Here is a 24,806-nt window from a genome sequence, read left to right as displayed (position 1 = left end):
CATTAGCTTTGGTGGATACGGGTGCGACTGTGTCTGTCAGGAGTAATCAGTTTCGGCGCTTGTTGGGACGCAAAGTGATGTTTGAATATGACCGTGCTTCAACGTTTTGTGGTGTGAGTGGAGAGGCGTGTGTGTGTAGTGCGCAAGTGTCTGTGGGTGGTGCAATTTTTCAAGCCGAATTCGTAGTCTTACCCCACTCTACGCATGACATCATTTTAGGAATGGACTTCTTGAAGTTTTCTGGCGCTACCGTGGACTGCCGGAGTCAAGAGGTTCATTTTGACGCCTCGCATCTGCCGACTCTTTTTGAAAGTGGCCGCAATGAAGAAACAGCTTTTAGTATTACCGAAGACACAGTAGTTCCACCTTTGTCTGCCATGTTCGTCCCCGTGTCCCTGATTCCTGTACAGACCGTCCGGTGAAGTCCATGTGTACAGGCGCCTCTTGTGCTGTTGAAAATGAGTATTCGCTATGGTCAGGTTGTTTTCTTGACAAAACTCTACTAGCCTCTGCCCAGCTTCATTTGGCTCGCCAAGACCGAACTTCCCTATAATTCCGGATATTTCTTCACTCCCGACTTTAGCATTCCAGTCTCCTATGAGAAAAACGATGTATGATGATGGGGTGCAGTCTAAAAGGCATTGTAGGTCTGCATAAAATCACTCAACGTCAGCTTCTTCAGCAGTAGTGGTCGGTGCATAGACTTGGATAATTGTCATGTTGAAAGGGTGACCTTGGATCCGAAGTGAAATCATTCGGTCATTTTTGGGGTTGTACCCTAGCACTGCTTTGCCCATTCTTCTGTTTACTATGAGAGCGACCCCATTCCTTCTCTTGGATTCGTACCACAATAAAAGACATAATGGTCGCCGGAGTTAAATTCTCCCATTCCGGTACACTTCAGCTCGCTGATACCCAAGATATTAATGTTCAATCTGTCCATTTCTCGCTTGACGACATCCAGTTTACCTTGCGTCATAGATATTACATTCCATGTTGCTATGTGATATATCTCCTTGCAACATCGGACTTTCCGGTCGCTTCCCGACACATCCAAAACTGAGCGTCCTTTTGGCTTTAACCCAGCCGCTTCATTCGTCCTGGAGCTACTAGGAATCGCCCTTTGTTCATCCCCAGTAACATGTGGGACGCCTTCCAACCTGGGGGGCTCATCTTCCGGCGCCATATGATTTTCTGGCCATAGGATTTTCTTGGCAGGAAATACTGGAGTGGGTTGCCATTACCTTCTCCAGTGAATCACATTTTGTCAGAACTCTCTGCCGTGACCTGCCTATCTTGGGTAGCCCTACACAGCAGAGCTCGCGACTTCATCGAGTTTAGCAAGCCCCTCCGCCACGACAAGGCAGTGATTCAATGAAGATCTCGCTACAGAATAGATATTCAGCTCTAACCGAGGATGGCGACATTACCCTAAAAGCAATGAACAGTAATTTCAGAGATATCATTACTGCATGTGCGGTAGAAGTAGGCGGCAGCATAGTTAGAGAGGATACCGGTAAGCTGTCTAAGGAGACGAAAGATTTGGTTAAGAAACGCTAGAGTATGAAAGCTTCCAAACCAACAGACCAGATTGAATTCGCCGAGATATCAAAGCTAATCAATAAGCACTAGGTGGCCGATATAAGGAAGTATAACATGGAGAAAATTGAGCATGCTTTAAAGAACGGGGGAAGCCTTAAAGCGGTAAAGAAGAAATTGGGCATAGGCAAAAACCAGATGTATGCGATAAGGGACAAGGCGGGCAACGTCATCACGAATATGGACAAGATAGTCAAAGTAGTTGAGGAGTTCTATACAGATCTCTGCAGTAGCCAAAGTAGTCAGGACCGTAACGAGATTAGCAGCAAGGAAAAACAGTCAGACATTCCACTAGTGACGAAGGACGAGGTCAAGAAAGCATCAGAAACCATGAAAAGGGGGAAATCAGCTGGAGAGGATCAGATAACTACAGATTTGCTGAAGGACGGGGAGGATATCGTGCTAGAAAAACTGGCCACCCTGTATACGCTGTGTCTGGTGTCATCGACGGTAACGGAACCATGGAAGAATGCAAACATTATCCTCATTCATAAGAAAGGGGACTCTAAGGACCTTAAAAATTACAGACCAATCAGCTTACTGTCTGTTACGTACAAGGTATTTACTAAGGTAATCGCTAATAGAATCAGGACAATCTTAGACTGCAATCAAGCAAAGGATCAAGCAGGTTTTCGGAAACGGTACTCTAATATCGATCATATCCATACTATTAATCAGGTGATAGAAAATGCTCGGAATATAACCAGCCCTTATACATAGCATTCATTGATTACGAAAAAAGCATTTGACTCAGTTAAAACATCGGCGGTGATGCAGGCATTGCGAAATCACGGGGTAGACGAGCCGTACGTGAAAGTGCTGGAAGATATATATAATAGCTGTACAGCAACCATAGTTCTGCATAAAGAAAGTAACAAAATTCCCATAAAGAAAGGTGTTAGGCAAGGAGACACAATCTCCCCAGTACTATTCACAGCTTGCTTAGAGGAAGTATTCAGAGACTTGGAATGGGAGCAGTTAGGGATAAGGGTAGACGGAGAATACCTCAGTAATCTGCGATTTGGTGATGAGATTGCCTTGCTTACCAACTCGGGGGATGAACTCCAAATAATGATTGGTGACCTAGACAGGAAGAGTAGAAAGGTAGGCTTGAAAATCATTATGCAGAAGGCTAATGTAATGTTCAACAGCCTCGGGAAGGAACAGCAGTTTACGTTAGGTAGCGAAGCACTGGAAGTAGTAGGTGAATATGTCTACTTAGGACAGGTAGTAACCGCTGATCCGGACCATGAAAAGGAAATAACAAGAAGAATAAGATTGGGATGGAGCGCATTTGGCAAGCACTCGCAGATTATGACTAGCAGCTTACCGGTATCGCTCAAAAAGAAAGTGTACAACATGTTGCATCTTGCCTGTACTCACCTATGGGGCTGAAACGTGGAGGCTAACCAAGAGAGTTCTACTTAAGTTGAGGACAACCCAGAGGGCTATGGAACGAAAAATGGTAGGGGTAACATTAAGAGATAAGAACCGTGCAGAGTGGCTCAGAGAAATAACTCAAGTTACCGACATTCTAGTGGAAGTTAAGAAGAAGAAATGGGCATGGGCAGGCCATGTAGTGCGAAGAGAGGATAACCGATGGTCGCTTAGGGTAACAAACTAGATTCCAAGGGAAGGAAAGCATAGCAGGGGGCGGCAGAAAGTTAGGTGGGCGGATGAGGTTAAGACGTTCGCAGGGGTCAAGTGGATGCAGCTAGCACAGAACCGGGATAATTGGAGAAATATGGCAGAGGTCTTCGCCCTGCAGTGGGTATAGTCAGGCTGATGATGATGATGATGATGATGGGGGTGGATTAAAGGCGACTAATTTTGGTTATGCTCAATCAAGTTAGATTAATAAGGAATTTATTTCGCATTCATAACACGTATGTAGCAGCCCTCTACTATAAAGAAAAAATTATGCAATTAGTAATTAAGTGAACGGAGAAGGGACTGCATCGATCGCAAGCAGAATTTTAAATCATTCAGACAATTTATTTGAAAACAAAAGAGCTAGTGCTAGAGTGTCGCCAGAGAAAAATATGTTTTTTTTTTTTTTTCACTTGAATCAGCGTCTCTTGGATCCTTGGGCAAGAATTCCTACAAGCTTCTACATAAAATCAGGATTCATCACATAAAAAACAGTGGAACATGTTTAGTACTAATTCCAAACTGAAGCCCGTCCTTTCAAGGCTTACTTTATTTAGGAACCAGTGAGAGTTGATTACCCAGTGTATCGTAATCTGTATCGCAATCAGCCCAGCACATAGCGCGGTCTGTGTTCAAGGCCCTTGTGATAACGGCCTAGTCATATCTTGTACAAAACCAGTGCTGAATAAACGCGGGGTTTGTCCCGGCGACACCAACGTCGTCTATTCCACCCAGAATCAGTATCGTGGCATTAACTGTGACTAGTGTCACTATTTGTAGCTAAAAAAAAATGTGCATAACGATGATGTCTCATTCGGAAGAGGTACACTTAAATTCTTGAATTATATTCATTACTTTACTATGCGCGAGTGGTGCATTAGCTTGCTATTTCAGCAACAAGTATCTTTCAGCCTAAATTCTATGCTTGCCAAAATACAAACTGTTTGACGCTCGTATTCATGTTTTTGTCAACCACGAGGCTCCGTGCTTGTATGCTGTTTGTTACTTTGTTAGCTGGTCACAAGCACTCCGAACTTGGTGGCACCTTAATAAAGTTGCCTGTCAGGTTTATTATTTGCAGCTGTGTTTCTCCTTTTGCTTTTTTCAAAATCCTGAATTAAACATTTACTCAGGCTTGTTGCATGCATTGTTATTTTTCATGCTTTGAGTTCTTTTATCTTAACTTGGATGATTGTTCGCTTCTACATTTCAAGCGAGCACATTAATTTATTTGTTACTTTAGGCAGGCAGTTTTAAGCTTTAGAGGGGCCGGCATTCATGGGTTGCACGGTGCTGCTCAAATGGAAAGAACTTGACCGCTTAACTCGGTGAACGCTTTGTGTGCCTTTTAGAGTTGTTTGATTTTGGATTCTACTGTAGCAGAATGCTCAATTTAAACCACTAATAATCAGAAGGCTCTAGTAAAGTGATTTAGTGAAACCGTACTCGATATAAGCTACACTGCAAGACTAGAAAGTATAGCATACATTTCACTCTTATTCACTAATTTGCGATAATTGTTATGACGTGCAGTTCATCCGCTGCAATTATACTCGCATAAGCTATCCAACGATATACGACTTGCAGCTATAGTATAGATTTTAATACTTATTTACAATTAGCAGAATGAATTGGGACCTAGACTTAACTCAGCAATTATATTCGACATATGACTCGATGATGTTGAAAATGTCCCAAGTTTAATAGCAGTTAATTCGCTGTTTAATTAAGGCTTGCAATTAATTACTCCATACAAGCTACGCATTGCTTGACTCAAAGGTTTGATATTGAGGTAGAGCTGCGACTGAATAGAGCTTAAAACGCCGCAGTACTCGGATATCGTCGAGACCTGGTTCAAATCGATTCGGACACATGGCTCGCTTGATAGCCCAAAAGCCTTGCATCACTGGCCACGCCGGCGAACAGCTTCTTGCCCCCTCAAGATGGCCGGCTTCACGTCAGCCCATGGGCCGGCCACTTCCACTCTACAATTATTTTGTGACGGTTTGGATTCTCTGTGTATGTCGGGATCGCATTATGCAGTCTGGTGATGCCTGGGTTTCATCTTTTCCCATGCAATAAAACAGTCTACGGAGCCTGCTGGGATAGATGGGGTTTCAAATCCTATGTTTTTCACAGCCTTCAAATAAAAGACAACCGGAGCAACTGACTTGGAAAAAGGCAAAATGTGCGCCCCACGTGATACTTTCCACGCACGTATGGCTTGGTTCAAGATTTGTGCATGCAACTGAGATGAGCAACTACGGCTATGGTTAGATGTCTGCATTACTATAGTTGCCATAAAAACCTGGACTGAAATGTTCTGAAGAAAAAAGTGTTCCCCTTAAATCAGTCCTGAATCAAATGGGATGTAATAAGTATAAAATACAGATTGGATTTCTAGAGAAACGTTAAAACTTGTGAAAAATGAACTAGTGCATGTTCTCCTAAAAGCAGTGCTGGGATGAATATAAAATAAGGTAAAATATTTTTTTCTCAAATCTTGCTACATGCTATTAAAATGTGATTTACAGTGAGCTCCTCACCAAAGAATTCACATAATGGTTTATCTTTCTTTGTTGGTAAAAAATTGAGCGTTAGATGTGTGTGCCCTATCCGTAGACGACTACTTGGAAGAAACGTTCCTGGTGCGTAGAGTGCCGTTTATTTCTCCAAGCACATGGATTTTGTGGACATGTCATCTCTGCACGTTCGCCTGTTTCATCTCGCGCTGCGCATGCTCTCATTATACCAAAATGGAGGTCAATGCAAACTTGACGATAACGCTTTTTTTTTTTTCCTTTTCTCCACCGCGACACAAACTGCACAACATTCCGCTGTGTGAAAAAGTATTGATTTCTCTGTTTCATTCCGCACTTCCAACACAATGTTTGGTTTTTCAGTCATCTGTATAAAATGCAGGGTGATTTTTCTCTAGCGCCAGATATTCTTGTTTTATCAGTTCATGTGTCAGGTCACAAACATCGGGGATGGTGTTCCATGGTGGTCATGGCATCTTTCTTCAAACCGTAGGAGGAGTGGTTTTATTGGGCTTGTTGCTGAAAAAAATTCTGGATGGGCATTTTGTGAATATGGAATAACAGGTGTATTTTACATGAAAAAGTTCCCACATCGAGGTTCGGTAAGCACCGGATGGTTATTGGATCAAGTACGATGGTCGTGCTCAACCATAAACTATTTTTCATCACGACAGTATGCTTTTTTCTTTAGGTTGGTTATATGTGATAGGAAAGCGTTTTATCAAAAGTTACACAAAAAATTAAAGTGGTAGTGGAGTTTGGTTAAGGTACAGTGTAGGATCAGTTTGAAAGCCCCGTTTTAGTGACAAGTGAACAGCTACAGTTTTCTGTGTACAGAATTTGAATCCATTTTTGTCCGCCCAAATTGAAAGCTTGTTTATAGTTATCTGTACCTGTCGCTCGCAGGTCGATACGCTGGAGGAGGTGCAAGCTATTTCGAGGTCATCTACATAAAACAGAATACATTATGAATTTCGGGATTACTTTAGCTACGGAATTCATTTTTACTATGAATAGGGTTGTGCTGAGGATTCATAATTGAAGTACATCATTCTGTTGTATGAATGTTGTGAGAGTGTTGCGCCCTGACGGACTCTGAACGTGCGATTTATCAGCAAGTCGATCAAGCAGTTCAGCATCCTGCCACGGAAACTATAGGTCTGCTAGGTCACGGAGGGTACGGAACTTCCACGTGGTATCGTAGGCCCTATCCAGACCAAAGAAGACCCCGATACAATGCTGTCTGCGGATGAACGCTTCCCGGACTGTGTTTTCGAGGCGGACCAAGTGATCAGTTGTTGAGGATGCCTTTTTAAACACGCACTGATGTATATATATCTAGTAGTTGCCGGGACTAAAGAACAAAAGTGAGTCGGATGTTTACTATGCTTCCAAAAGATTTTGAGAGACAGCTGGTGAGGGCTGTTGGTCTGTAACTGTCAGGGCTTGCAGGTGGTTTTCCGGGTTTCAGAAACGGTACTATTATTTTATTTTTCCAGCTTCAGGTATTTTACGAGTTATCCATATTTTATTAAAAAATTTCAACAGGGCATCTATGGCAGCTTTGGACAGATGTGAAGCATAGAATAATATATGTCGTCTGGTCCTCGCCCTATTTTTACCACGAGATAACACTGCATTTAATTCCTGTAATGTAATTAGCTTGCTGTATTATTCATTTGTGCCTGCACGAAAAGGAAATTTTGTTTTTCTGTTATTGACTTGTGTTTCTGAAATGTGTCTGTATAGTTAGAAGAGCTCGAAACTTTTAAAAGTGTTCTGCCAAAATTTTCGCCTGTTCTTCGAGTGTTGATTGTGTTCCGGGTGTTGTCAACATTGGAAACGTAAATGGGGTATAATCGCCAGTGAACGTTTGAACATTTTCACGCATTTTATTGGAGCTGTTTATGGATGAAACATAATTATGCCACGAGATTTTCTCTGCCTTTTGCCTTATATACCTCTTGCCTTTTTAAAGGTTCGCTGCAGTTGGGTATCGAGGGAGGATACGCTTTGTGTTTTTGGCTGCTTTGCACTCCTCCGTCCAACATACTTTGTGCATTTTCCATGCGTGTTTGTGGAATAAAGCTGCTGATATTATGCATGTAGAAAACCTTTCATTTATTTCGTCTGTAGTTAATTCTTCAGACTATTGTTTTTCCAATGTAGCATTTGTTTACAAACTGACCAATCAGCGATGTGAAGCTGCCGACGCCGTGGCCTTGATAGGATGATGGGTATACAGGATGGTAACTTTAAAATGGCGGGTAAATTATCACTCCCCCTAGGAGCACCTAAAACATCCCACATGAAATCGTTAAAAATGGATGGTGATGAAAAAGCTAGATCAAGACAGCTCATTTTCCCCGAGCTGTGGCCGCAATATGTAGGCTTTCCCGTGTTCAACAGACACATGCTATTTGATAATATAAAGTACTCAAAACTTTGACCTCTTGTGTCAGTACCTTCACTACCCCAAAAGGAGGAGTGCCTGTTAAAATCCCCACTTGGGTAGAAGTGCGCCTTTCGTTTCTTAGGAGCTGGGAACGAGGAAGAAACAGTTCTTAAGAATGCACATGGTGAAAAAGGATGAAAATCAAAACCAGGTTCTATTTTGCTAATAATACATTGATGTTGACTTATGATCTATTTAGGGAAGTGGGCTGCATTTTGAAACGTAGTATTCCTAACTAGGGATTTCCAAAGGCCATGACTAAATGCTGAACAATGTTTTAAATGTCCATTTAATGACTGGAGTAACGTTGACCTACCTAAACCACCATTGCTGTTAGCCCGAGGGGGGGACCAATTCAGTACGAAATGGCGCCCGCCTATGTGAGGGAACAGCACCGACGAAACCGTAATCGGGGGCGACCTGCGGTGCTTCCTTTTTTCTAGAGCGGGAAGGACGCACTGAAGCGAGAGTTTGTAGTGGCTTGGAGCCAGACAGCGCACCTAGTATTCCTAACTCGGGATTTCCAAAGGCCTGAATAAATGCCGAATAGTCTTTTAAATGTTCACTTAGAGACTGGGGTAATGTTGACCTACATAAACCACCATTGTTGTCAGCCCGAGGGGGCCGGGGAACAATTCAGTACGATATGGCGCCCGCCTATGTGAGGGAACAGCACCGACGAAACCGTAATCGGGGGCGACCTGCGGTGCTTCCTTTTTTCTAGAGCGGGAAGGACGCACTGAAGCGAGAGTTTGTAGTGGCTTGGAGCCAGACAGCGCACCTAGTATTCCTAACTCGGGATTTCCAAAGGCCTGAATAAATGCCGAATAGTCTTTTAAATGTTCACTTAGAAACTGGGGTAATGTTGACCTACATAAACCACCATTGTTGTCAGCCCGAGGGGGCCGGGGAACAATTCAGTACGATATGGCGCCCGCCTATGTGAGGGAACAGCACCGACGAAACCGTAATCGGGGGCGACCTGCGGTGCTTCCTTTTTTCTAGAGCGGGAAGGACGCACTGAAGCGAGAGTTTGTAGTGGCTTGGAGCCAGACAGCGCACCTAGTATTCCTAACTCGGGATTTTCAAAGGCCTGAATAAATGCCGAATAGTCTTTTAAATGTTCACTTAGAGACTGGGGTAATGTTGACCTACATAAACCACCATTGTTGTCAGCCCGAGGGGGCCGGGGAACAATTCAGTACGATATGGCGCCCGCCTATGTGAGGGAACAGCACCGACGAAACCGTAATCGGGGGCGACCTGCGGTGCTTCCTTTTTTCTAGAGCGGGAAGGACGCACTGAAGCGAGAGTTTGTAGTGGCTTGGAGCCAGACAGCGCACCTAGTATTCCTAACTCGGGATTTCCAAAGGCCTGAATAAATGCCGAATAGTCTTTTAAATGTTCACTTAGAAACTGGGGTAATGTTGACCTACATAAACCACCATTGTTGTCAGCCCGAGGGGGCCGGGGAACAATTCAGTACGATATGGCGCCCGCCTATGTGAGGGAACAGCACCGACGAAACCGTAACCGGGGGCGACCTGCGGTGCTTCCTTTTTTCTAGAGCGGGAAGGACGCACTGAAGCGAGAGATTGTAGTGGCTTGGAGCCAGAGAGCGCACCTAGTATTCCTAACTCGGGATTTCCAAAGGCCTGAATAAATGCCGAATAGTCTTTTAAATGTTCACTTAGAGACTGGGGTAATGTTGACCTACATAAACCACCATTGTTGTCAGCCCGAGGGGGCCGGGGAACAATTCAGTACGATATGGCGCCCGCCTATGTGAGGGAACAGCACCGACGAAACCGTAATCGGGGGCGACCTGCGGTGCTTCCTTTTTTCTAGAGCGGGAAGGACGCACTGAAGCGAGAGTTTGTAGTGGCTTGGAGCCAGACAGCGCACCTAGTATTCCTAACTCGGGATTTCCAAAGGCCTGAATAAATGCCGAATAGTCTTTTAAATGTTCACTTAGAGACTGGGGTAATGTTGACCTACATAAACCACCATTGTTGTCAGCCCGAGGGGGACGGGGAACAATTCAGTACGATATGGCGCCCGCCTATGTGAGGGAACAGCACCGACGAAACCGTAATCGGGGGCGACCTGCGGTGCTTCCTTTTTTCTAGAGCGGGAAGGACGCACTGAAGCGAGAGTTTGTAGTGGCTTGGAGCCAGACAGCGCACCTAGTATTCCTAACTCGGGATTTCCAAAGGCCTGAATAAATGCCGAATAGTCTTTTAAATGTTCACTTAGAAACTGGGGTAATGTTGACCTACATAAACCACCATTGTTGTCAGCCCGAGGGGGCCGGGGAACAATTCAGTACGATATGGCGCCCGCCTATGTGAGGGAACAGCACCGACGAAACCGTAACCGGGGGCGACCTGCGGTGCTTCCTTTTTTCTAGAGCGGGAAGGACGCACTGAAGCGAGAGTTTGTAGTGGCTTGGAGCCAGACAGCGCACCTAGTATTCCTAACTCGGGATTTCCAAAGGCCTGAATAAATGCCGAATAGTCTTTTAAATGTTCACTTAGAGACTGGGGTAATGTTGACCTACATAAACCACCATTGTTGTCAGCCCGAGGGGGCCGGGGAACAATTCAGTACGATATGGCGCCCGCCTATGTGAGGGAACAGCACCGACGAAACCGTAATCGGGGGCGACCTGCGGTGCTTCCTTTTTTATAGAGCGGGAAGGACGCACTGAAGCGAGAGTTTGTAGTGGCTTGGAGCCAGACAGCGCACCTAGTATTCCTAACTCGGGATTTCCAAAGGCCTGAATAAATGCCGAATAGTCTTTTAAATGTTCACTTAGAGACTGGGGTAATGTTGACCTACATAAACCACCATTGTTGTCAGCCCGAGGGGACCGGGGAACAATTCAGTACGATATGGCGCCCGCCTATGTGAGGGAACAGCACCGACGAAACCGTAACCGGGGGCGACCTGCGGTGCTTCCTTTTTTCTAGAGCGGGAAGGACGCACTGAAGCGAGAGTTTGTAGTGGCTTGGAGCCAGACAGCGCACCTAGTATTCCTAACTCGGGATTTCCAAAGGCCTGAATAAATGCCGAATAGTCTTTTAAATGTTCACTTAGAGACTGGGGTAATGTTGACCTACATAAACCACCATTGTTGTCAGCCCGAGGGGGCCGGGGAACAATTCAGTACGATATGGCGCCCGCCTATGTGAGGGAACAGCACCGACGAAACCGTAATCGGGGGCGACCTGCGGTGCTTCCTTTTTTCTAGAGCGGGAAGGACGCACTGCAGCGGGAGTTTGTAGTGGCTTGGAGCCAGACAGCGCACCTAGTATTCCTAACTCGGGATTTCCAAAGGCCTGAATAAATGCCGAATAGTCTTTTAAATGTTCACTTAGAGACTGGGGTAATGTTGACCTACATAAACCACCATTGTTGTCAGCCCGAGGGGGCCGGGGAACAATTCAGTACGATATGGCGCCCGCCTATGTGAGGGAACAGCACCGACGAAACCGTAACCGGGGGCGACCTGCGGTGCTTCCTTTTTTCTAGAGCGGGAAGGACGCACTGAAGCGAGAGTTTGTAGTGGCTTGGAGCCAGACAGCGCACCTAGTATTCCTAACTCGGGATTTCCAAAGGCCTGAATAAATGCCGAATAGTCTTTTAAATGTTCACTTAGAGACTGGGGTAATGTTGACCTACATAAACCACCATTGTTGTCAGCCCGAGGGGGCCGGGGAACAATTCAGTACGATATGGCGCCCGCCTATGTGAGGGAACAGCACCGACGAAACCGTAATCGGGGGCGACCTGCGGTGCTTCCTTTTTTCTAGAGCGGGAAGGACGCACTGCAGCGGGAGTTTGTAGTGGCTTGGAGCCAGACAGCGCACCTAGTATTCCTAACTCGGGATTTCCAAAGGCCTGAATAAATGCCGAATAGTCTTTTAAATGTTCACTTAGAGACTGGGGTAATGTTGACCTACATAAACCACCATTGTTGTCAGCCCGAGGGGGCCGGGGAACAATTCAGTACGATATGGCGCCCGCCTATGTGAGGGAACAGCACCGACGAAACCGTAACCGGGGGCGACCTGCGGTGCTTCCTTTTTTCTAGAGCGGGAAGGACGCACTGAAGCGAGAGTTTGTAGTGGCTTGGAGCCAGACAGCGCACCTAGTATTCCTAACTCGGGATTTCCAAAGGCCTGAATAAATGCCGAATAGTCTTTTAAATGTTCACTTAGAGACTGGGGTAATGTTGACCTACATAAACCACCATTGTTGTCAGCCCGAGGGGGCCGGGGAACAATTCAGTACGATATGGCGCCCGCCTATGTGAGGGAACAGCACCGACGAAACCGTAATCGGGGGCGACCTGCGGTGCTTCCTTTTTTCTAGAGCGGGAAGGACGCACTGTAGCGGGAGTTTGTAGTGGCTTGGAGCCAGACAGCGACCTAGAATTCCTAACTCGGGATTTCCAAAGGCCTGAACAAATATCGAACAGCGTTAGAAATACTAGATGCCCTGTCTGTGGTCAATGTTACCCCAGTCACATTTAAAGTGGACATTTAAAAAAGGCCTAGTGTTTCAAATGTCCGGGGTAGCACAGGCGTTTAGAGAAAGTTTTAATTAGATGCGCACTCGTTGTTCGGTTTTCATCTCATTCATCACGACGTATAGGCTTTTTACGCACGAGGCCCCAGTTGAGAAGCTGAAACACGCGTTTTGTGCTGGATTCAGGAGTTGAAACTATGACGGTGTCGCTGACCACACATCGCTACTGTAAGGTTCAGTGTACCACAGAGCGATAGACGTGCAAAATATTTGTCGGACCTCCATTGTTTTCGTAACTGTACTTTCATTGTGTTCAGGGATCGGGACGCTGTCTTTTCAACGTCCAGAAATGTGTGTTCACTTTTGTCAGGTAGCCCGATTTCGTTCAGGTGCCTCGCGCAAGGACAGCCGCTCATTTCTGTGGGGTGAACTGGAACACGTAACTTATTTATAGCTAACTGCAGTTGTTCCTATGTGCTGGGGAATTGTGCCCCTATGTAAGATAACCAAGTTTATTGTCAATAAAGAAATGCATAAAGTATATATTACAGAAAGAGGTCTCAAAGTGGTACGTACAAGAAAACAGTAATGAATATTTCTAAATATAAGGATTATTTTGGTTATTTTACAGCAAAGGGCGTAATGCTTGAGGTTAAGTTCCTCAAGGGAGTTGACCCAAAGCGCACGTGAAATGGCAGGAACTTCCACGTTGTGTCAAAGCTTAGTTCATGTGTTGTCTTTAAACGCTTCTCGGACAGTGTTGTTGAGGATGTTTTCTTAAAACCACGCTGATGAATGTCAAGAGGCGTTTCTAGAACAAAGAACAAATTTGTCGAGGCAGCTTGTATGGATATCAGGGGAGGTTTGAGGCTTTCACAACTACATCTCCAGCACGTTCGGAAGATCTTCAAGTGAAAATAAATTATTGTAAGGTTCATTCGTGCTTCCATGCGCAAGTCTCCCTTTCAACTAGATTTGTGCAGCTTAAAAACGGGTATGTTCAACGTGAGGAACTATATTAACTATAAGAAAGTCTTCACCTAAATTGTGGCCTGTTTCTCGATGCTTTTCTGGATAAGACTCAAAACAGGTATCATAAAAGGGAATTAGTCACAATTTAGCTAAACTTGTCCATTTTGTTTTAGTTAACTCAGCTGGTGATAGATGCGCCCTGCCAAGATTGTTTTCCAGCTTTGCGTCGCCGTATTGAAATTTATTGTGAGAAAGGGGTTATATTGTTTCGCTCACGTGATCTTGAGACCTTGTCGCATAACCACCGAGTAAAAGAATGTGCCGTATCTATAACGCCACTCACTGATCGACCCAGAGGCTTTCTGAATGCAGTTTTTCAAAGCTGCCTTCAGACTGGGACAGTAGTCAGTCAGCTGAGTGCAGCTTCCAGTGTCACGGTTAGCTCGGGATCATTGACGGCGATCAAAACAAGTTGATTACAACAGGCATCCATTCGGGTTGCCTGAGAAAGATCCCATTTACAAAACAGATAAATACAAGCATCTGATTCTTTGTCAGTATGGTGAGGAACACAGACCAATATTAAGCAGAGAGATGTTTCAGGAAGGAATTAGATGTAAATTGCGTTTTTTTTTATTGTGGTAAAGATGTATCCCTCAATCCTATTTCACCAATATAAAGCACCTTACGGTTTTTGCAACCTAAACAAACTGGACTATTTCATATATGTAGAAAGGGAAGCACTACATTTCAGTCAAATACCACAAAAGGAAGTGCTCACTCCCTCGCTACGCTGTTACCGGATTTTTTCTTTCTTTTATAAGAGAGGGACCCCATTTAACGAGGGGGCCGATCTCATCCGAGCTGGATGCCGCACTCTTCTCCGTTTCAATAGTCCCTTCAGTTACCAAGAAAGAGCTTGATGAGACCACCTGTTGAGGGAGGATGTCGACCTGCCCACAACCTCAACAGATAGCGACACCTTTTGGGGTTGCCTCCAAGCATCCCATCGGCTATATTCCCAGGCAAGCGTAATCATTTTCATGCCTCTTTGTAAATACGTTCGCTGTCACATTTCGCGCAGAGCCTTGAGTCATCACTTTTTTCAGTGGCCATAAAGTGGCGCTTTGAACACATTTCAACACTCTTCGCGGGTATATAACAGTGAGCCCACTTCGAACGGACCAAAGATATTGGTAGAAACAAATGTGAGAAATATCAGCGAAGGCGTTTTGATTGTTCGCTGGAGTGCGAAATGATTTTCAGAAATTACACTACGGCATTTAGGGGCCGCTGTCATTCAGACACATATATTGGCACCATATTTGAATAGTGGACACTGTCTTTCAGTTTTATAAGGAGTCATGTACAAAAACATCGCGAAAAAGACAAATCCTGCAAAGCTCAACTGGATCGAATTGCGATCATAAGTTTGTGCACCCCGCTCAGTGGCAATAGCTCTAACCCAGAGTACAATAAGGGCTAAATTCATCCCATACAAAAATTGTCAAGAGAGGGATCGCCAAACTTTCCTTAGAGTCCGCACTCCGAAAATCATGTGTACACGATATGCAATACAGTTTCAGCAAACAATTGGCTAGGCTTAAGGTCACTGGCTTCCATGGGTCGGCTGTTGTCGCCGTTGCAGAAGAGGCCTCGAAGAACTTGAAACCCGCAACTGGTAAGGAGGCAATAACCCCTCCGCAGGCTAAAGTAAGGCCTAAAGTGATGCCCTACGTGAAAAAATCTGCCATGACCTCAAAAAGGGGGCAAATCAGCACAATGTGCCATTGGTATTTTCAGCTCCGCGGAAGCCACGTGGCTCGACGCATCAACGGTGAAAATAAACATGTGGGCGTAAGTGAGTGAATAAACTTTATTCAATTAAGACAAAAACAAAGCTAACGTAAGTGGGCCCTTAGTCCAGAGCCACAGAAAAAAAAATAATTAAGCATCCGGAAGGACCCTGTTGATATGGCACACGAGGGCCCTCCAACATGCCACCTCGTGTGCCCCTTCAGGTGGAGCGAGCCACTCCCGAAGTGAACTAGGTCGATAATTGGGTGGGAGAGAGTTTATGTACTGTTGGCGGGATTGGAGGCTGTGTGGGCAGTCCCACAGCACGTGCGTGGTGTCAGGGTATCCCGAGCAGTAAGAGCATTTAGGGCGGGAGGGGCATCCGGCTATATAATGGAGGATGTGAGGGGTGGGAAGACTATGTGTCTGTGCTTGTCGGACAAGACAGGAGTCTCGACGGGAAAGGAACTTGGAAGGGGATGGCAGAAGGCAGGAGCCTTCCAGGAGCTCCTGGAGGATCTTGTGGCGCCTAGCTCGTTCGTAAAAAGAGGCACGGGAACCACTTTGCAGAATGGGCGTTGTTTACGAAATCTCCCTGACGTGTGGCAGGGAGCACACAAGAGACAGGGAAGCTGCTAACACTGCACTACTTGCAAGGATTGTACACCGATGCATTCTGGAGGATTTCGAGCAGAAGCATAATAAAATCCGCCCGATTCAGAGGGCAGGCTCAGAATGTGTTAGCGATATTTCAGTTCTTTTGTGTAACGCAGAAAAGATGTTATTTCCAAATTTTTTTCCGATAAAGATGTGATGCGTTTCTTTTCTTTTTCCTTGAAAGGTGTGCGCCAGCGCTTGCCTGAGTGCATTTGAAGCTGTGTGTTCGTCTTTATTTTGCCGTCTCCCGCTGCGCCAAAAATTTACGAGTTTACATCAAAAATACCAACTGGCCAAGGAACTAACTCTACTGAAGTACTTATTTCAATTGAATAAAGGTGCCAAGGTATCTGTTTCAGTGTCTACATATCTTTTTTTTTTTTTTTTTCATCTGACAAAAGCGCGGTTTTGAGCGACACTAGCCATCCAGAAACGTCACTTACAGGATGCGAAGCTTGTTCAGTCCTTTTAGGTCATCCTTGCCGATCACGCTGATGTTGTTCCCTTCCAGGTCACTGAAATGAAAAACGACAAAAAAGTGTCACGTGGTCTGCACCCCGAGAAACAAGAATGCAACTACATGACAGAGTAAAGAAAAGCTGGCACACAAATCAGTCACGACTACTACTTCCAGCGAAATGTTGCGGCTCGTGTGTGCCACAGATAAGATGCTTCGTCACTAGCCCGAAAGTGCCGCAACAGTTTCAGGTTGAAGGCCCTTGCAGCCATCCCTTTGCCGTGGAATGAGTGACTGTTTTCATATGCCAGATGTCTCCTGATCTCGCTGAGACCGCAAAACTTTGCAAAGCGTAGGGCCCATACGTTTCGTTGTGCGCAAGTGGCTCTTACGGACATGCCTTGCGCACAATACCTGATGAACCGCGATGGAAAAAGTAGACGCGATATACCGCATAACAAACTATTTTGCAAAGTATGTGCCCGAGAGTCGACCACCTTGTATCCCTTGGATCTTGCCTTCTCCATGCTTACCTGAGAACTAAAAATGCGAAAAACCGCCATAATGGAGAGTAAACGAACCATTCACAACAAAACAAAACTGCTTCCCTACACCGCAAGCACTGCAAGCTTATTCCTTGCTGGATCATGTTCATCCTCAAGTAGTTACTTATCAAAAAACTGTTTCTTCCTTGTTTCCAGCTCTTAAAGAACGCTCTTAAAGAAAGCTCTTAAAGACGCAAATTGCTTCTTTTCCACCCAATTTTGTTTCTGTGACAGTTCTGTTTCTGCTTTGAAAAAGGTGCTTTGAAAATGCAGCCAGCATCCCTAATAGCTGAAATATCTACAACAATGTAATATTGTCACGTGGTGGTGACAAGATCGATGACACAAATGAAGAGTCGGTGATTCCACTGAAGAAATTCTTGGGCTGACTTGCGCCCGCAAATAAACTAAGCAACTCGGCGGCGGCGATAGCAACAAACGTGCTCGTCGATCGTCGAACAGGGAATGCCCGTCACACTCGTCAACGCTCAATTTAAAGGCTGCTCAGAACAATCTAGACAACGTCGTAAACAGCTACCAGCGCAAGCTGGAACATTGTACACGAGTGGCCGGAATCTTCGAGACAGATCTCGGTGCATCTTATACTACAACGAAACTGATAAAGGTGCGACTCGCAACATCGAGCATTAACAAACAAAGAATACAGAACTGATAAGCGATCCAGAATCAGAGTGGTAAGGCCGTACGCCGGCGGCTGTTAAAAAAACAACAAATACAGTTTTGAACGTTTCGCGGCATTGCTCCCCCCTTAAGAAAACATCGCATCGATGTTCCAAAACAAAGCAACTTAAACATAAACACTAAAAAGTTTAAACACCACAGTTCTTCAACGAGCGTAATATTGCTTCAGTCGTACAACATGTACAATTTCTGGGCATGCGCGTCGCCGTTGTGATGCTGACGTTCCGTCGGGAATGACTTCATAGTCCAGTGGTCCGACGCGGCGAATGATTTTGTACGGTCCAAAGTATTAACGCAACAACTTTTCACTTAGACCGCGACGGCGAATTGGTGTCCAAACCCCCACTTGGTGTCCTGGTGTTCTGCGTGGCGTCGTCGTAAGTTGTATCGTCGGCTGTCGGTGCACTGTTGGTCTTTGATAGGCAGCCGTGCGAGTCGTCGGGCTTCCTCTACACGCTGCAGGTAGGCGGCGACGTCAAGGTTGTCCTCGTTGGTTAACGTGCGGCAGCACTGCGTCGAGCGTCGTCGTGATCTCCCTGCCGTACACAAGCTTGAACGGGGTCGCTCTGGTCGTCTCCTGGACTGCCGTGTTATACGCGAAGATCACGTACGGCAAGATGGCATCCCAGGTCTTGTGTTCAGCGTCGACGTACAGGGCGATCTTGTCCGCTATCGTTTTGTTCAGGCGCTCCGTAAGGCCATTGGTCTGGGGATGGTACGCAGTTGTTCGTCGATGGCTTGTATGACTGTATTCCAGGATTGCTTGCGTCAACTCCGCCGTAAACGCCGTTCCACTGTCCGTGATGAGCACTTCTGGGGCGCCGTGTTGCAAAAGAATTTGTCCGACAAAAAATTTGGCGACTTCTGCCGCGGTACCATTTGGTAGCGCTTTTGCTTCGGCGTAACGGGTAAGGTAGTCAGTGGCCACGATGATCCACATGTTACCCATAGACGAAGCTGGAAAGGGGCCGAGGAGATCCATCCCAATTTGTTGAAATGGCAGGTCTGGGGGCGGAATCGGGTTTAGTAGTCCTGCTGGTCTGATCGGCGGCGTCTTGCGTCGTTGGCACTCACGACATGTCTTCACGTAGTGGGCAACTTCGGCAGGCAGTCGCGGCCAGTAGTACTTCTCCTGGATTCGACGCAACGTGCGTGCAAAACCGAGGTGCCCTGCTGCTGGCTCGTCGTGCAACGCATGAATTTCCTGTCTGAGGTTTTTAGGCACAAGAAGAAGATGCGCTGCCTTGTTGGGAGCGAAGTTCTTTACGATGACGTCATTGCTTAAGGCGAACGATGATAAATGTCGCCTGAACACACCAGGAGGGGAAGCGGTCTTTCCTTCTAAGTAATAGGCTAGTGCTTTCAGCTCAGGGCCTGATCGTTCTTGTTCTGAGAAACTGCTGGCGCTTACCGGCCCCAAAAAGGCGTCGTCGTCATCGTCCTTCGGGGGAGCGTCGACGGGAGCGCGTGATAAGCAGTCCGCGTCGGAATGCTTCCGGCCCGACTTATAGACTACAGTCAAGTCAAATTTTTGAAGTCGTAGGCTCCATCTGGCAAGGCGGCCGGAGGGATCTTTCAAATTAGCCAGCCAGCAGAGCGCGTGATGGTCGCTTACCACCTTGAATGGTCGGCCGTATAGGTACGGACGAAACTTAGAAGTGGCCCAGATGATCGCGAGGCACTCCTTCTCGGTCGTCGAGTAATTGACTTCGGCTTTTGTGAGAGACCTGCTAGCATAAGCGATTACTTTCTCCAGTCCGACACTCTTCTGGCCGAGAACGGCTCCTAGGCCCACACTGCTCGCGTCGGTGTGAATTTCGGTCTCGGCGTTTTCATCAAAGTGGTCAAGTACAGGAGGGCACTGCAGGCGGCGCTTAAGTTCGTCAAAGGCTTCTCCTTGCGACGCTTCCCATTTAAAAGGTACGTCAGCCTTTGTAAGTTGCGTCAACGGTTCGGCGATGCGCGAAAAGTTTCTGACAAATCGTCGATAATAAGCGCACAATCCAAGGAATCGGCGCACCGCTTTCTTGTCGGCAGGCGGTGGGAATTGCGCGATTGCAGCTGTTTTCTCCGGGTCTGGGCGAATACCATCCTCGCTAACGATGCGACCTAGGAACCGCAGTTTTTCGTAGGCGAAGTGACACTTCTCTGCTTTTAGCGTTAGTCCCGATAACTTGATGGCTTCCAGCACTGTCTGCAGTCGTTTTAGGTGGTCTTCAAAGTTTGACGAGAAGACAACAACGTCGTCCAAATATATCAAACAAATTTGCCACTTCAAGCCTGCCAGGACTGTGTCCATTACTCGTTGAAATGTGGCTGGTGCGGAGCAGAGGCCAAATGGCATCACCTTAAACTCAAAAAGACCATCCGGTGTGATGAATGCGGTCTTCACGCGATCTCTTTCGTCGACCTCAATTTGCCAATATCCGCTCTTCAGGTCCATCGATGAAAAGTACCTTGCATTGCAGAGCCGGTCGAGAGTGGCGTTGATGCGGAGAAGCGGGTAGACACCCTTCTTATAGTTATGTTATTCAAGCGGCGAAAATCAACGCAGAAGCGAAGTGTGCTGTCTTTCTGCTTCACCAAAACGACTGGTGCCGCCCAGCGGCTGTTCGATGGCTGGATTACGTCATCACGCAGAATTTCCTCAACTTGATGGCGAATGGCCTGGCGTTCTCGCGGCGATACACGATAAGGGCTTTGGCGCAGAGGTCGGGCGTGTTCGTCCGTTATAATGCGGTGCTTGGCCAATGGTGTTTGCCGTACCTTCGATGCTGACGAGAAGCACTCCCTGTAGCTACGAAGAAGACTGCGAATCTGGTCTTTCCTGCTGTGGGTCAATGCCGGGTTGATGTCAAATGTGGGCTGACGAAATTTTTTTATTTTTATTTTATTTTATTTATTTGTACCCTCAGGGCTTACAAGAAGCGTTATAGAGGGGAGGGGCTTTTGCACATCATTATATAAATGAAATACAAACAAGATGAAGAACATAATTGCATCGGCAAAATAGAGACAAATGAGTAATATGGCAACTGAACAAAATAGATAAACAAAAACAGATAGCTTACAGTATGCGAAAGAAAAGGAAGTAAGGAACAAAACCTAAAAAAAAATGTTTTCATATAGGAATAAACTCACTTTCTGAAATATTTGTTAGTGCTTTGCGAAAATGATCGGTGTCGGTGATAGCAACTAAAGACGCAGGCAGGTGGTTCCAGTCGTGACAGGTCCTTGGCAGGAATGAATATGAGTAGGCGACTGTGCGCTGCGAAGGTACATGAACTTTGAAACGGTGATCCACACGTGGGGAGATATAGGACGCTGGTGTAATGAAACGTGACTTAAGTATCTGGTTATGATAGTAGATTTTGTGAAAAAGGGAAAGACGTGATAGTTTTCTACGGGAAGAAAGAAGGGGAAGGTTAAGCGCAATCTTCATATCAGTAACGCTAGCAGTACGATTATAATTGTTAAGCATAAAACGGACAGAACGATTTTGTACGCTTTCAAGGATTTTTATTAGAGTGGCATATCCTGGGTCCCATATTGAACATGCATATTCGAGGATAGGCCTGACATTTGTGATGTAGAATTGTTTTTTTAGAGGTGCTGGGGCTAGAGAAAAGTTACGTTTGAGATAGCCAAGAACGCGGTTAGCTTTCGATGTAATGTATTCAATGTGTTGATTCCATGTGAGATTGTTAGTAATATGCACGCCAAGATATTTGTATGAATTAACCTGGTCAAGTGGAGTATTATTAAGTACGTAAGTGGAGCACGTTGACTGATTTCGAGAGATTCTCATTGTTTTACATTTTGAAGTGTTTAGTTCCATTAGCCAGATCGCGCACCAGTTTACAATGTTATTCAGATCATGCTGGAGTGTTATTGTATCGTTACTGCTTTCGATCTTGTGGTATATGACACAATCGTCAGCAAATAAACAGATGGAACTTGAGATTTGATTAGGAAGGTCATTGATGTAAATTAAGAAAAGCAACGGTGCTAAAACGGATCCTTGAGGTACCCCTGAACCGACTGGTACCTCAGAAGAGTCACTGTCATTAGTGGTAACATACTGCGTGCGGTTAGAAAGAAACTCTCGAATCCAGTTTAAAACCAAAGGATCAATGTTTAGTCTGCCGAGTTTTAATAAGAGTAGGTGGTGGTTAATTCTGTCAAATGCTTTCGAAAAATCCAGAAATATACGGTCGGTAATAAAGCCAGTGTCCAGAAATGTATTAAGATCATTGCAGAATGTTAATAATTGAGTTTCGCAAGAAAAGGACTTTCGGAACCCATGCTGACTGCTATGAAAAAAATTATTTGATTCCAAGAAGTTAGCGAGATGTGAGAAAATGACGTGTTCAAAGATTTTACATGGAACTGATGTCAATGAGAATAGGTCTATAGTTGGAGGGGTTATGTTTGTCACCGGACTTGCGAAGAGGAACCACCTTGCCTGTTTTCCAGTCCTTCGGTAAAGAGCTATTGTTAAGGGAGTTCGTGAAAATTATGCTTAGGATAATGGAACTATATTCTGCAGTGCCCTGCAAGAATTTGGACGTAATGCCATCAATGCCGCACGAAGATCTTTTTAGATTGTTAATAATCGAGTGTATACCAGATGAATCAAATATGAACGGGTCCATTGGAAATAAATTAGGGGAATTGAATGGGGGAAAGCTGCTAGAGGATGCGGAGCTAAATGAATGGGGGAAAGCTGCTAGAGGATGCGGAGCTAAATGAATGGGTGAAAGCAAGGTTAAGTACAGAAGCACAATGACTGCTTGGTATTACATCACCTGATTCGTTAGTGAGGGTTATAGTTTGATTATCGTGGCTTTTCACGACATTCCAAAAGCGCTTTGGGTTTGTTTTAAGTAACGATGGGAGGGTGGTGTTAAAGAAATTAAATTTTGCTTCCTTCAAAGCTCTGGTGTATTCTTTTGCTGCAATGGCGTAAGCGGACCATTTGTCAGCAGTCGGCGATTTTTTCGCTGCTCGGAAACGCCTACCTTTGGTGTTTGATAAACGGTTAAGGTGTCTTGTGTACCATGGCGCGTTAGATGATTGATAGACTTTCCTTAGGGGAATGTATGCTTTTATTAGGTGTAACGCTTTATTTTCAAAAGATGCCCATAGGTCATGGACTGATGCATTAGGATTTAATAAGATGCTGTCGAGAAAAGAAGAAAGATCGGCATTGATAGCGGCAAAGTCAGCTCTATTATAATCTCTGATAAGTTTCAGGCGCTTGTTCCTTTTAGAGGCTGGTACGGAAACAGAAAAATGCAACGCGTCATGATCACTGAGTCCGGGCAAGTGGATCACTGGGGATGTAATATCAGGTGATGACGTTAGTATCAAATCAAGTAAAGAAGATGTGGTAGAAGAAACACGTGTAGGATGATGAACCAGTTGAGATAGATTGAAATCTAAGCAAGTGTTAAGAAAGCTAGTAGTTTCAGCGGAAGCCGGCTTTGCAAGCGGACAAAAATGAGTCCATTGAATTGAAGGGAAGTTGAAATCGCCCAGAAGGAAAACTGGTGTACCGGGTAATCGTACCAGTACTTGGCTTAAGCTGTCATGAAGATCTTCGCAAAAACAGCTGTTTGAGTCAGGCGGGCGGTAACAAATTCCAAAAACGATCTTTCTAAAACTAATGGTTAAGCAGCACCACACCATTTCTAAATTGGTTGATATATTCAAAAGAGCACAGTCAATGCAATCATTCACGGCAATGAGGACACCACCACCTATTCTCTCATTTCGGTCACAACGATACACATTGAATTGTTTCTGGCACTGAAAGAGTTCACTGTTTGCAATTTTATTAGATAACCAAGTTTCAGTTAATAAGATTATATCAGCATCTGTGTCATTGATTAGAGCGCTCAGACTGTCTCTTTTCGGAACGAGACTGCGAATGTTGGTGAACAGTATAGATAGTTCTGACGGTCTGCCGCCACCCCTCGCGTGATCCTAGTTCGCGGAAGAGTAGATGCGGCCTGATCTGGTCGCCCTCGAGGAAGCAGCACTGGCATTTGGTGAGACAGTTGGGGGTTGCAAGAAAGTTTGGTAAACAGAATTCTCGGAAGCATTGAACATGTAGCACTTATTATTTGCATACAGCCTTTTGTACCGCAGTTTGAAAGTTGTGTTTAAGCTAAGGCCGAATTCCACCAACTTTTTACGAGCGTAGCGAGTTGATGCAGAAAAATCTTCGGTCATGCTTGTGCCACTATCCTTCAGTTCGGATCGTTTAGATAAGAGAAGTTCTTTTGACTTGTAGCTGGAAAATTTGGCAATGAGGGGTCGATCTTTGCCCGGTACATATTTACCTATTCTGTGCGCACGAACTATGTCTTCAGACGTTAAGCTAATGCCCAGTTTGTCACAAGCCATAGCGATAACTTTTTCTTCGGACTGACGAGAATTCTCAGTTTCTGCGTCCGATATACCGTAAAATAACAGGTTGTCCCTTCGGGACCTGTCTTCGTCAAGACGGGCACGCAACTCAGCTGCTTCTTGTTCTACGTGACTTAGCGACTCGCGTGCGTTGGCTAGTTCTTGCTGTAAATTCTGAAGAGCGCCAATATTATTTTCTGCAATCTGCAACCGCACGTTGATGTCGGTGACAGCGGCAGAAACTGTCTCGTGGGAAACCTTAAGTTCCGCTATTGTCTGTGACATATTGGATTGGTTAGCCTCAATTCGGATACAACGTTCGTTTGTATCTTTGACCATCTGAAGCAATTCCGCCATGGCTTTATCAGGCCCTGGATTTTCTTCAATATCACCGCAAAGCAATAGCAACAAAGAAAAAAAAGGTAAAAGCAACGCTTCTGGGCACGGAAGCACAACCAAAAACGGATCATCTGACTTGTAACATT

The 24,806-nt window shown here is 45.4% G+C and overlaps 1 protein-coding gene across 1 annotated transcript in view; it reads right to left on the bottom strand.

Annotated features, from left to right (window-relative positions):
- The window catches only part of sli (slit guidance ligand), a 793,209-nt gene that overhangs the window by 577,972 nt on the left and 190,431 nt on the right, over window positions 1-24,806 (bottom strand). The window contains exon 2 of the mRNA XM_084583167.1: window positions 16,647-16,718. Within this exon, the coding sequence (XP_084439293.1) occupies window positions 16,647-16,718 (72 nt within the window). The remainder of the gene's footprint in view (window positions 1-16,646; window positions 16,719-24,806) is intronic.

This window comes from Amblyomma maculatum, chromosome 1 (genome assembly GCF_055883805.1).
Source record: "Amblyomma maculatum isolate TAMU_Amacu chromosome 1, ASM5588380v1, whole genome shotgun sequence".
Taxonomy (NCBI): domain Eukaryota; kingdom Metazoa; phylum Arthropoda; class Arachnida; order Ixodida; family Ixodidae; genus Amblyomma; species Amblyomma maculatum.
This window is presented reverse-complemented; position numbering and strand designations above follow the sequence as displayed.